At 39.3% G+C, this 14,811-nt stretch overlaps 1 protein-coding gene across 1 annotated transcript in view; it reads right to left on the reverse strand.

Annotated features, from left to right (window-relative positions):
• The window catches only part of PREX1 (phosphatidylinositol-3,4,5-trisphosphate dependent Rac exchange factor 1), a 170,850-nt gene that overhangs the window by 45,546 nt on the left and 110,493 nt on the right, over positions 1-14,811 (reverse strand). The window contains exons 10-14 of the mRNA XM_050907593.1: positions 13,768-13,915; positions 9,543-9,643; positions 5,797-5,900; positions 5,039-5,088; positions 550-625 (exon numbers count right to left, since the gene is read on the reverse strand). Of these exons, the coding sequence (XP_050763550.1) occupies positions 550-625; positions 5,039-5,088; positions 5,797-5,900; positions 9,543-9,643; positions 13,768-13,915 (479 nt within the window). The remainder of the gene's footprint in view (positions 1-549; positions 626-5,038; positions 5,089-5,796; positions 5,901-9,542; positions 9,644-13,767; positions 13,916-14,811) is intronic.

Raw genomic sequence — 14,811 nt, forward strand, 5'->3', positions numbered from 1 at the left:
GACCATCATTTAAGACAAAAACAGAATGTGCAGTTGACCCTATGATGGTGAACAACATGGCACACTCTCCCTTTAGATTGCTTTAGACTATCAAAGCTAAATTTTTAATTTCCCAAGCTACAGGCTCTTCCCTGTAATTGCAAGGTAAATGTGGGGCAACTACAATTTCTAAAGACAACGGTGCAGTTGTTGGTGTAAAACTTTAGATTCATTTTTCAACAAAATTGTACCACACCTATACTAGATTAAATGAGACCAACACTGCTTTAAATGTCTTCCAAAAATCACAAGAAATAGAAAAGATTCCCGAGAACAGTCAGTTCACCACTCCTAGGACTAACAAGGAACTTTCTTCCTCTTTATGCTGCCAAATAACAAGTTTTCAGCCAATGAACAATAACAGAAAGCATAAGATTATAAGTTCAAAGAATCAGACTATGTTTAATTATGTTGTAATATTCTTTAGATAAATGTGTTTTATTTACTCTTAAATGGAACTGAAAAATTAAGCTTCTTGTCAAAGACAGCAGTATCTTAAAATTTTCTTACCTGTGCAATAAGCCAATCCACTAGTTTACTTGCAGGGATTACTGATTTGTAGGTCTTCAGGTGGTAGTCACGGTCTCTAATTAAGAAAGAGAATTCAGGGAAAATCAGGACAAAAAGGTAAACATTTCTTTTACACTCCAAACCTCCATATACTATTGTGACCTACTATTATTAAGTTGAGGAAAGAAGAAGAATTATAGATAGGGAAAAAAATGAGACTCCCAGCCACAAATAAATAAGACAAAGAATAAGAAGCAGATATCCTTTTTCTCTAGAAGAAAGGACTAGTTTTTAAACTTTTCTAACAACTTGAATTAGGAAGGTATTTCAGATCAATACAGAGCAGTATTATTTCAAATTTCTCTAGATGTTGTTTCAAGCCATCGTCAGTGAGCTCATATTCCTGCCAGAGGCAACCAGGACATTCTTTTCACAGATGTACTGAGCTGCTGCTTTAACTCAGGTTAGAATATTGCCACTATCGGTTCTGTTGAATATCACATTCTTCTGGTGGAAGTCATCTTCTAGTTTCCATCCTAAATCCATTCATGTCCTGTTTACATTTATTGGCTCAGTGCCAGCCCTATCTATAAGCTTAAATAGTTCTTCTCTAGTGTTTACCCATCAATGTATTCATAGACGGTGACCCTACATATTCCCTCTGTGCCCCCTTTTTGTTAGGCTCACTGAATTAAGCACCTTTTAGCCTACTATGTCAAGACAGATTTTCCTGATTCTCCGCACCTGTTCAGAGTTTACTTCCTTCAGCAAAATATCACAGAGTAGCCAGATACAAATAGAGTACACACTGTTCTTTTACGGCATTAGATAATTTCAGCCATTGTAAATAAAAAAAAAGAAGTGTTGTATTTAGGTCTTGTAACACAACTTGCACCATCTCTCACACAGCCCTTGTAGAGAGCAGCACTGTTCCTGAAATAAGGAAAAGAAACCCTATTGTAACTTGCTGCTTTTTGCAGTTTTCTTCCATTCCTCTTCTCAGAGCCATGGAGATAATTGATGGTTTTAGTCTTTCATAAAATACTTCTGAAGAATTTTGATACAAATATAAGAGGACTATGTGGCTCAGGACATTGGGCTCTAACATCTTTCACCTCCAGGTCACTGGATTTAATCCAGCTTATGAAAGAATGAAAAGCTCTTTCCATTTTAAGGCTGTTTACTGGCCTGTGTGAAATAAGTTTCGTGGTCTTGATCCAGTTCCTAGTTCCACATCACAAAAGCCATTACCACAATTAATTTGCATTAATTGGCTCCCTCTTGTTGAGAGTCCTAGTAGAGAGGCCAAATGCTGAATGAGCTATGAAGAATTAATTCCTCTCTCACCCTTGGAGGTGGTCCTTCTATTTCAAGCTTGAGGTCCGCTGGCATGACTGTGGAAGGAAACTTTCACAGCCACTGTGACTGTTTTACAGTCCGGATGTATCTATACGGCAGCTCAAGAGAAGACTTTATTCTTCAGTTCTGTCAAATCAACTTCTTTCATTAGCACCACACTATTTGATATTTCCTTTTTTCTAAAAATGTAACATCAAACCACCATCTAAAATTCATCCTACTCATGTTCCCTTTACTAATCATCTACAGATACAAATACATAGTGACTGGCTTTTGTAAATAAATGCCACAGAAATGCCTGTGTATTTGCAGAATGCAGGGTGTAAGAAATCAGAAAGGGAAGCAGAACTTTCAGAACTTGAGGAACAAACAAACAAACAAACAAACAAACATGACAGCATTTCCAGAAATATGTGTCCTCAGAACAAAAGCTTTCCTCATAGTGCTTACACACATTTTTCAACTTGTCTTCCAGTAATGTGCTAAACTCAGCACAAAGCTGTGGGAGTTTTCTGGGCAGTTTTTCCCCTCTCACACTCTTATCTTGAGAAAATGTGCTTTTGAAATGTCAGAACAATAAAGGAAAGCATTAAAATACTGATAGTAATGAGTAGGCTTCTCCAGATTGTGAGAAGCAATTCCCAACATTTTCATACAGATGCTGACATAGAGATAGAGTTTTGAATAAGCTGGCATCAGGATCTTGGTCCAAGGCTCAGACTTTCACTGCTAGTAGTTAAATGCTTGTCAGGATGAATATTTCAACATTAGTTCATTGACTTTTCCCCCCATTTCAGTCTAGCCTGAACAAGAGTAGAGAATGTTGTCCAGAACATTCAATCCATTCTATCCAATCATAGAATGTTATCCAGAACTATGAGCTGCAGGTGAATAGTCACATATAGATGTGGGAACCATTGAAATTTTGGCAGAACCTTGCTGCCTCATGGAAACTAGAGGAATGTAATGTTCTTCACAGGGTCTAGCCCATCTATGCACTGAAGTATTGTCCATCACATGTGTTAAGTGGAAGCAAGTTCTCACACCCTCACAACTTCCCCGAAGTAGATCACACACATATTCAGAACGTTCTCTACATCTAAGATTTTTCAAAATGCTTTACTGTTTATGTATCAACCCCCAAAGTAGCATGCTTTGTTTCCAGTGGGGTATATCATCTTGTTCTCAAAGTACAGCAGTGTCAGAGTTTCCTTAAAGAAAATTATAAAGGCAAAGGCTACACGGAAACTCCCAGGTTTCCAGGGAAGACAACTAAGCAAAATTACATACCAAGGTTGTCAACAAAATAATTGAATTTTGAGCTTTATGATTCCTCTAGGTCCTCTTGGCACATGCACCTGCTACTCCAAGCAGTTTTGCCGATTTTCTAGAAGGAAGGTTGCACCAGAAAAGTAGGCCTCATCAACCTTGCTAGCATGACTGCTGGGATCAGCAGTCTGAAGATGCCAGATAAAGCAGTGGTCCAAAGGCACAGCAGAAAGTAATAGGCTTTGCACAACTAACTTGGCTAAAAGCTAGCTCCTTTAGGCTAACATTAGGCTTGTCAGAGGCAAAAAGACATGATAAGAAAACATGAAAGGATGACAGCCTAGAAGATTCAGTTTTCTAACAGGGAGATAAAAGGAAGAGTGAGTAGGAAAGAGAATGGCGGGAAGAAGAGCCTAAACATACTGAGAATGTTAAGTCTCTCCAGAAGGATCCTAAAACTTCTGAGAGTCTGCTATTTTTCACTGGTCATATACCGTTTAGATTCATGCTGTCACTAACACAGATTAATCCTGATATTAGAAGATTCTCCAGCTGGGATTCTATTACAAAAATAGCACATTGATAAAACACCACAAGACAGGCCTATGGTAGTTATTTTGTCCTTGTTGATTCCCTAAAGCGTAACACTACTTCCCTTTCAGTTTGTGGGTACCCTGACGTCAGTGAAATTTTTTAAGCTTCACTTACCATTATTCCTACTCTGCATGTGAACTGCCATCTTAAGGGATGAAATGTGTATGTGCAAATACACACATGCATATACATAACCATTTTGCCTACCAAGGGCTGCATCATGCTTTCTTGTTCTCTCCATACCCTTTAGGCTAACTGAAATCTGTACTATTGTAGAACGGCTATTCTGGGGAAAAAAAACAGAGATCTAATTAGGCAAATTTATGACTGATGAACTGTAACTATCTTTGCAGCTCCTTTTAGCATGACAGTGGCATCTCTCAGTGAAACATCTGTTGTACAACTCAGGAACAAGAAGTCAGTTTTGTTGAATTTAGGACTCCAGCCATGCCCACCAGAGGTTTTCTTCTTCCTCAGCAGCTTTTTGTATGTAAAAATGAAGTTCTCCTAAGTTAAAATGCCTAATTTTCAATCATAAACACCTTCACAGAACACCTACATGGGTCAGGGTGGTTTCCATTATAGGCCAGAAATGTTCATCTGATGTCACAGTAAGGCAACAATGTCTGAAAATCACCTCCTGGGATCTGGGAAGAGAGTTAACTAGCGCTTGCAGATTATCTCAGTTCTTTAGCATTTATTAGTACAGAGCCAAGTTCTGAAGATTCCACCCAAGACTTTCAGGGTTTTTTCAAATTACAGCTTCAGGTTTTATTCCACTTCAGATTGGTTTTTGTTTGTTTAGGGTGCTTTGAATGAAAGAATCCTAGCATCACCCTGGAATCTGTTTACATCACTTTAGCATCTGTTTACATTTTCTATAATCCAAATAATGCAGCAGCTACAATCACACCACACAATCTGCCCTGAATCAGTAGTCATGTCTTAATCATACCCACTTTAACTCACAGAAAATGCCAGAGTAAACAAATAAACTTGTGTCATGCTAACAGCTCTCATGAACTGAGAGGAAGCAAATGTCAGGAAGACTATAACACTAGCACTCTCCCAGAACCCAGTTCCAACATCCTCCAGCAGAAGTACAACTACAGATCTAAACTGTGGAGATAGAAGGGTAGTAAAAGAGCCAAGAAAATACAGAAAATTACTGTTTGTCATAAGAAAGAAGAATGATTTCAATAGTAACATGTCATCCTTTTAACAAAGCCAGATAATATATACGAGGGGATCATGAAGGTGAACTTACTTTACCACTGGAGTATATAGGCAGTGTAGTCGGCAGTAGAGCCTTACACCCTGAAGAAGGAAAGATGCATGGCATTATCAGATTTTTCCTTTTCAAAGAAACACTGACTAGCTAATGCTAGCAAAACCTGGACACTGATGTCTCTACTCAGCTGGAATTATCTATTGATTAACTGTTTTTCAAAATAGTTCCCTTATCCTCTCTGTCAAACATTCTTTCCTCTTTCCCTGCCTCCAGAAGCCAAAAAATCTGTTCTTTTATCTCTAATCACCTCCATTCCAACATTTTCTCCATTAATCCTTCCTCACAATTAACCCATGAATGAAGTCCATAAGAAGAAATCCAATTTATTAAAAGGTATATGGGCAGATATGGGATCAACAGAACTCATTTGACATACAATTATCAGGAACAGCAGTTAAATATTGATCTCTTCTATCTCCCTGAACCATAATGCCCAGATTTTCAGCAGACATGCTGTATTATGGCCTACTGTTTTCTTTTAAGACCTTTTGTTACTATATTAGGATTGTAATCAGCAGTCTTGGGTGCAGTCACAACTGTACTGTTATTTATTGCTAAGCTCTGCTTCCTCTCCCTAGAGTGAATGTCTCCTATGGCATTAGGATGGATAGCTTAATACAACAAAGATAAACAGCATTAGGGATCTCTTGTACAACAGGTCAACAACATTCAGAGGTAGAGTAAATTCTTTTGATGCAAATCACAAGGTTCCAACTAAGAATGATAATACAAACCTTGGACATGATGTCTTCCAATTCACTTCTTGGCTTGTATGTTCCATCATCATAGCGAAATCTGTACATCACCTGCTCATTCTTAAACTGGTGCTTATCTGAAACTAAAAGACCAGTATGATAATTAAAATTAGTCTTTTCTCCCCTGCCATGTTCTTCATAGGCCAGTTGGTATGTCTACACCTAAGTATTTGCTGGTATCTATCATTTTCTGAAGAGAGGACTCAGCTCTTCAAATTTCCCCTTACTGTGTATATACATGCTTATGTGCACTTCTGAATACCTCCACCAACAAAAGCAGTTTTCTAAAATACTGCAGCTCCAATAAAATTGAAATTTCTTCCTTTTACACCAGATTCAATTTATGTAAGGCTTTGGAAACAACCCTAGTAAAGGTAATTGGGACTGTCTGACTTTTTTCAATAAGTTTTGAACAAAGTGCCCACAAATTCCCACAACAGTTATCACAGCACTAAAGTAATTTTAGCGGTTGCCCAAAGTTCTGCAACTCCAAAAGCAGAAGCATGCTGGTGGGAGGAACTACAGCTGTTAGAGGTATTCTTCTATCATGGTTCTTGTACTTATTAGTGAGTTCCTTCTAAAAATTAGTATTTTTGAGAGACTGCTTTTTCACCCAGAATAGCTATTCCACAGGACAGCAGTTAAAATCTTATTGGGTAATGCTATATACTGATAGGCTTTAAAGACAAGGACACAAAAGATGTTTCAGTGTCATAAGGAACCATTTCAAAAGAAGCATTGCCAAAATCAGAAAAGATTTAAAAACCATACCAGTTTCAAACAGATTTATCCAATGCGCCAGACTGGAAGAGGGTTGAAGTCTATATCCAATTATATGTAGGTTTATCCTGTCTCTATTCTAAGGTAAACTATTTCAGTAGAACATGGAGGTGGGAAACCCTCATACTGAAGGTAGTAATTTAGTAACTAGTATAAATTATTTGTTTCACTGATTAGTAAGCGGTAATTATAAGTAAAAAGTGCCAATGACTGTTCAAATTCAAAATAAGTAATAAAGTATCTTCCAGATTTTACAGTATGTAGTACAGAAATGCCATTGTTCACAGCTTAATTTAATGGAGACCAGTTACAACTATGTAGAGAAGGAGGAGGAAATCTAGAGAAGAGCAACCAAAGTAGACAACAGATAAGGTGGGCAGCTTAGTCACTGTAATCTTCCCTGCCTTTGTCAAGGTAACAAAACCATGGCCAGATCTTTGTGCTGGAGCACCCTTGAATATTTTGGATGCAGCATTTCATAGTGTAGGCAGAGCATTTGATGAACTGAGAGAAAATATGGATTTATACTATTTAAGATGCATCTTAGCCTGAGTTTGATTAACCTGAGAAAACTGATTGCACTGGATGACTGAAGACAATTAAATTGGGTTAGGCAGACTCAGAAGTACCAGGACTCAGTTTGAGATTTAGTCTGCCCCTTGCAGAGTGGGCAGGATAATTGTTTAGAAGGCAGAGACCTTCCCTCATTACATAGGACATGCTGGTCTTTAATTAAGATTCCTGCTTTTGGTGATATTTTTCCTTAATTTCACAGAATAAAACAAAATTTGCAGGATCTGGTGTATATCCTTTTGTATACGGTGGAATCTCTAAGCTGTGTAAGCTATTGACTACTTTGAGTGTCTGCACACTCTGGATTTTGTATTTCTAAATCCAATTGAGAATCGAGTCTGCAGAAAGCGTATTTTGTGTCTGGCACACAGCAGATCAGGTTCTGATCACTTCTGCTCTCTGTGACAGGTACCAGAACTTCCACATCAGCAGTCCCAGATAAAATAGCCAGAATTAAAGGAGATACAGAGGAAATTGCGTGATAAAACACACAGAGCTCAGCACTTAGCACAGAGCTCAGTATTTAGCAATCTTCTATGGCCCTGCTTCTCAGGCAGGCTGAGAGATCAGCAGTTTTCACCTGACAGTAATGTTACGCCAAGTGAAAACAAAAGATAAAAGATATTGCCTAATGTAGAATAGGGGTAAGGGCTTCATTATGGTGCTTAAGTTTTAAGTTCTTGCTACATTAGGAGACACATAATGGGATACTTTCATGTTTAATGATTTATCAAAATCTCAAGGGTTATTTCCCTAAGTAAATGCAGCATTGCAAATACCTTCCAATGTCTAGCAATAACTGTCATTGGAGACACTAACATCAGGAACTCTAACTAAAGGTAACATTAAAACCACACTGGATGCAACTTACTCAGGGCATTTGAATAAGGGGAGCAGTAAATATAACAGCACAACTTTCTTTGAGCTGTAAATTTGTGTTTAGAGAAAAAGGACACTGCTGAAAGTGTCAAAATATGAAGTTATGGCAAGGTAAACAGTCATCATGAAATAACAAGTCTCAGGAGAGCTTTTTGCACCAACAGTGCAAGTGTACACATTCAGAACATAGGCAAGTAAGGGTGTGAGCGCAAAAGAGCATTCTTCATCCAAAGGGGGGTCCCTACACATTGGAGCCAGAGGGTTTCAGTTCTCCAAAGCCACAGTTAGGGCCAAATACTTGAAAGTGTTCACTGCTTTTGAGCTCATGCTCAAAGCCCTTCAAAATCCAAATGTGCCTGAAAGTATGCCTTGGTACCTGGGGGTGGAAGTGTATGTGCATGAAAAATTACAGTAGTGCTCATATTAGATTTCTCTATGTGTTAATTAAAAGAAGATAACAGACATCATTTCTTAACAGTGTTATTGTCACCTGAAAGACAAGTTTGTGGAGCTGAGTTACCAAGAGATTAAAGCAAGACTAGCCTAATTAAATGGTTCCCCTATTTAAATTGGTTTCCACAAGATTGTATCGAAATGTAGACCACTGGTGACTTAAGACCTATATACCATATTCCTTTGATGTGCATTTTGCAGCTAAACTCACCTGAATGTTGAAATTGGGGCATTTGCTGTTTAACTAGAATAGGACTATGTTGCTCTGTCTGCATAACGTAATATGAAAACAATAGGAAACAGCAGGACAAATCTGGATTTAAAGGACGTAATCTGGAGAAAGACCTTATTTTAGTAGAAACGCAGATAGAACAGAAAATTTTCAAACAAGCACCTTGTGCTACTTTGGTCATGCAGCACTTTTGTATGCACTATCCTACTCTTCTAAAATACCTCTCATCACAACACTTCAAGGTCATCTGCTGGGTGTGATGAAGAAATATGGTGCATCACTACTTTAAAGAGAGACATTCTTGCCAAATGAGCTGGAAAGAACAAATCCCACAACAAACCCTCCATCATTTCTTTTCTTTATGACAAGCAGTCTTATTAGAAAGAATGACCCATCGTCTGGAGCCCCTCACTCTGTTTGTACCTGGGCCCTATTCTAAAAGAGCACTGCTTGACTATCCTCTGTATTGCTGATGTCTCATTTGGAAAGCTATATTTATTAATCACTACAGATTTTCAAACACGTAAGTACAAAGGAATATACACCTGATATGGTCTGCAACAAAGATGTTGCGGAGAAATCAAGCAACTGCAGGTATAAACACTTTCAGGAAACCCAAGTCGTCCTGTTTTCATGACATAAATTTGTCCACTCATTAATCCTAAAAGTCATTAAACATTTTAAGGATTTGATGGGTATGGGACAGGAAAGTATTTGAACATCATGTGAACAGCTGCAGTCAGTTTTCTACCCTCATTTCCAGGGCATTACCAAAATCTGACATCTCTTTATGGCATGGAGCACTCACCATGATGAATGATTCCATTTTCCAATAGTGCCTGTCCCAGGTTGACCCCTTCCTCTGGTTTGCTTATCTCTCCAATCTCTGTGAGCCATGATACAAACTCACTGCAAAGGGAAGCAGAACAGAAACAATTAGCTTTTTCGCTCTGAATATAAGCAGACACATGCCTCTGCAAGTCATCAGCCAACCACAGGAGACTTTCTCCTGGAAGCAAGGGTGAAAACCGCTGTAAGTGATGACACCTCTACTAGGTGGCTCCATTTCCTACATTTCTGGAGCAAACACTCTGCAGAAGATCCAGATCTCCTATCTGTGGGTCTTCCCACCATTCCCCTAAGCTCATCATAATTAGCATGCACACAAAAGGAAAGACGACCTGGCTGGATCTATAACGATGCTGCAAATCCTTATTTTATTGAGCAATCCAGACATTCGAGGGGGAAAAGGAAAGCAAGATTAACTGATGACCTTAAAAACAACAAGTTGGACAGTAGAGAAAACAGCTACTTCTATCCAAACTATCCCTCCAAGCAGTGTTCATGGTCTGACTTAGTTACATATGCTCACCTTTCTTCACCGGGTCTGATTTCTGCCCCCTCCCCTCTCCCGCAGTAGTGTAATTGCATTGGCTTTAATGGAATCACAGCAGGACTTAGGACAGAAGATTCAGCCTACTGAATTCAAGCACAGAGCAGTAAGAGAGCACAAGTCCCACTGACAGGTTAATTTAAGGTCATTTACTGGAGTTGGTGCCTGGCAGATATATAAATGATACTTCTAATTTATAGACAAAAGGTGCTAAGTTTGTCTGCTCATGCAGCACAAACCAAAACCTCTCTCTGTTGAGGGGCAGAGCTGCACATATGGGCAAAATAAAAGCCAAAAATGGATAGATATGTAGGATGTTACTCAATTAGAAACAGTAAGTACAGAAAAACGGACATTGCAAGCCTGACGAAGACAGCACCGCCAAAGCCCTAGGGGGCTGAGCTGTTTGCCAGGTTAATTAGCGACTATACTAGAAATGTGTTAAATTCATAGAGAAGAACAAAAGGAATATATGAAAGTAGAGCGAAATATGGGAAATCTGAGTTCAATAAAACACTTGGGTGCCTGCCAATGTGCAGTGTTGCTGCTTATCAAAACCAGTATCCATGCCTCCACTTGTGGGCTCTAAATGAAGTATTTTTAGTCTCTTCATGCTTATCAGGGCTGACTCATCTAGGCCCTAGGTGGTATTTGCATTTTGCCTTTAGAATAACAACAACAACTTCAGTACTGAAAACTTAGGTTTGCTGAGGGGCTACTCTGTAACCGTCACAGTGTAGAAAAAGCAGCAGAATCTATTCAACTATGCCTGGGGAATCCCATGGAAACCAGTAGAGTTTTGTAAAACTCCTAAAGCCAGAATACTGTAGTGATGAGTCAGACTATCTCCTAAGGAAAGCTCATTCTCAATTTTCCAGTGATTCTGAACTGTTTCTAGAAGTATTTAAAAGTTGAAACAGAATATAAACTGCAGAGGGAGGAGAAGTAAGAATGATCCTCCCCACTCATTACTGAGAATACAAGACACACACTCTGTGGAGTGCTCCATCACAGACATGCTGGCCAATGACTGTAATCATGTTAAGTACCCAGGGTAGATGCCCAGTTGCTATACATTTTTCTATCAAGTGCAATGGGTCTATGGCAGTTTACAGCACTTAAACAGTTGCCCAAAACTTCAGTGGAACACTGCTACCCTGTTCGCTTTCCTGCTTCTTTTATTTGGAACTGTGTCCCTGGAGTTTTTTTTGGATTGTAAATGTAAGGCAGTCTTCTTAAAGTTTGAAATTGTAAGCTGAAAAACGAAACTAAATGAACACTACTCTCACAGCCCTGAAGCTTCAGAACCATGGGATGGTTTTCTTAAGAGCTACTTTGAGACTTCTGTGGCATTTGATTCCATTTTAGGTACATGCTGGACTGTTGTTAAAAAAGCATCAACTCAAAAAGTGGATGGCAAAGCTTGATTTGTTTCCTCGTCTTGTCCTAAGCAGTTATCCAGTATAACTGAGAGTATCCTCACTTCCCAGTGCTGCCATGCTCAGTTCTCATCTGGCATGCAAGTCAGGACACCATCTCCCAACTACACCTCTGAAATTAAGGGACTTAGAACAGCTGGGTTTCTACTCAAGAAATACACAGGAAAACCCAACCCGTCCAGGTTTGTGCAATCTGATCAGATATGTCTGGAATCTCCTGAGCTTAATAGATCCTCTCTATTACATGCTCAATACAGTTCAAGGTTTTGCAATCAATTTAGTGCAGTGCTGAAAAGAAGCATGGCAAGCATATCATTTACACATATTGGCACTAACACACATCTTGCCCACTGTATCACTAGTCACATGCCTAAATGCCAGTACACCTGAGGAGTGGTTAGGAAAATAGATTTGCACTCAAGCAAGTCAGTTGCTGGAGTTAAGTTCAACAAACAGCCTTATAAATAAATGCATGTGATATTTCTGAAGATATTAGGATTAGTTGATGCTTTTTTTTTCTGCAAACATTTTATCTCTTGAATTATTAGATGCTATCTGATATCCAAAGGCCAAGAGAATTACTTTTTGCGGCCTTAGTGTTACTCTCAGCTGCATGTAGCAGAAAACCACTAAGTACATCTCAGCACAGTTATTAGTGACTCCCTTAGGCAGGAATATCTGAAAAAATGAATAGGTCACAGCCAATATGCATTGCTCAGGGGAAGCCCCAGGAATGATATGAAAAGTCTGCAAGTCATGACTGGATTGTACTGACTGAGTTGCACTCAACTGAGTTGGCCAGGACTGTACCAACAAATGACCGTTGAAAAGATAGCAGAGTTATTTTCTATTGGGAAGACTGGAACATTAGTAGAAATAATGTTTTTGTCAGAGACCAGGATACCTGTAGGTATCCCAGTCTGGGCTCAGTTACCCATTGGCAAAGTTAGGTCAAGTCCTCACTACTAGAGTGTCAGGTGGCTGCCAAGCAAACTGAGGGCAATGAGCCGGACAGATTGTGGAGCATGTAAGAAAACATACATTTTAAAAGAAAAAGGAGTAGCAGGAAATCCCAGGTAAGACTTGAGACTAAGCCAAATATCAGGGAATCCACAGACTCATATATATCAGCACTGGAAGAACGTAAGTTTCTGATCTGGTACTTCTTGTTGCACAGAAAACAGGAAATGCTGTATCATGCCTCCAAAATCAGAGCTTAAAGGTTTCAATTTGAATCCAGCAACATCGGGGGGGGGGGAAGTGGTGAAGAAGAAAAAAGCAAACAAATCTCCAAAAATCGAGAATTTTTTAATAGCTGAAATATTGCCAGCCTGTGCTACCAGATCACCTTCTGTCAGGCAGAAAGACAATGCATCATTTCCACACCCTGTACACAAGGAATGCTGCCTGCAAACTGCCGTTACAGAGACCAGGGGGAGGGAAGGGAAACGAATGGATAATCTGCCTCTTGGAACTTTTTTTCCTCCCACAGCTGATCATTTCAATCATAAACAGTTGAGGTGGAAAAGTCTTCTCAGGTTAACTAATGTGTCTCCCTGTGTGCCATGTAGGATATTTCCCTACAACAGCCCCACTGCTACCATATCTAATCTCTGATCTGATTCGTCCATGGGTGTCTCTTCTACTGCCTCACACATGTCATTCTTAAGAATTATTTTGTAATATCTAGCCCGAGTGAAAGAGGTTTTCTGCAGCCAATAAAGCCCTATACTTCTAACAAATGCATCAGGTCTCCTGATGCACAAAATTTCATTTGTGTCTGTTACATTGGCAAACAGGAAACTTCTAAATTCAATCCTGAGACTTGGACAGTTCTGCTGGATTTAAACATCACCTGGTAAGCATTTGCTTGTATACAAAAGAGGATACAGGTTAGGCCACCAACAGCCCTGAGCCTGTGGGAGTTAAGGTATTTTTTCTTATTCCTTTTGCCGATTGGAAACAGCTGTTATGAGTTACTGTACAATAGAATGTGCTGTCACTATACAGTCTGCGTATGGCATAAAATAGAAATCAATGATTAATTTTACTAAATCACAACTGTAATGGGGGTTATGGCCTTTCTAATTAAGCTGCATTAAAGCACATCTGATTTGACCTCACAATGCCATCCCCAGAAAATCCAGAGTCCGTTCTTTTAATTGGTATGAAAGGGCCTTTTCAATTCAAATGCCACTTACTTGCCAAGAAAGCACTTGGGAACAGTACTTAATTTTCTCCTCCTGTCTTTGATAAGGTTCACTTTTTTGTTCATCATCATTTGGTACAGCTTCTCTCCTTTCTCTGCAATCATGACATATGCATCCCTCTCCATTCCCAGTTTCAAACCTGGAATACAAAGCAGAAATTCCTTCAGATCCTTAACATCAGATAAAGTGTTTGCTCAAAGTCAAAAGCTGAGGCCAAACAGAAAAAATGGTAGAAACACAAATATTAACTGACTTATTTTCTAAATAAGGGGGAAATTGGGTCATTTATTTATCTGAGTACAAACTGTCATTGGTGAGTTTAGCACCACCGAGATGCTTGCAGCTTTTCTTCTCCAGTTTAAAAAGTAGCTTTAAATTTATGCTTATATCACATCACACAAAGTAGAACGGTTTACAGAACACAGAGAAGTTCCAGAGCAAGTGTCGTGGTTTGACCCCAGCCAGCAACTAAGCACCACGCAGCTGCTCACCCTTCCAGTGGGATGGGGAGCAGAATCGAAAAGTAAAACTCGTGGGTTGAGATAAGAATGCTTTCATAACTAAAGTAAAATAAAATATAATACTAACTAATAATAATAATTGTAATGAAAAGGAATATAACAGAAAAAGAGAAAGAAAACTCAAGAAAAGACAAGTGATGCACAATGCAATTGCTCACCACCCGCTGACCGATGCCCCAGCAGCGATCCTCCCCTCCCGGCCAACTCCCCCCAGTTTATATACTGAGCATGATGTTCTATCAATATCCCTTTGGCTAGTTGGGGTCAGCTGTCCTGGCCATGCTCCCTCCCAGCTTCTTGCACACCTGCTTGCTGGCAGAGCATGGGAAACTGAAAAGTCCTTAACTTAGGATAAGTGCTACTTAGCAACAACTAAAACATCAGTGTGTTATCAACATCATTCTCACACTAAATCCAAAACACAGCACTGTACCAGCTACTAAGAAGAAAAGTAACTCTATCCCAGCCAAAACCAGGACAGCAAGATAAAACATATACCTTCTGAAACTGATTT

This window comes from Gymnogyps californianus, chromosome 17 (assembly GCF_018139145.2).
Source record: "Gymnogyps californianus isolate 813 chromosome 17, ASM1813914v2, whole genome shotgun sequence".
NCBI lineage: Eukaryota > Metazoa > Chordata > Aves > Accipitriformes > Cathartidae > Gymnogyps > Gymnogyps californianus.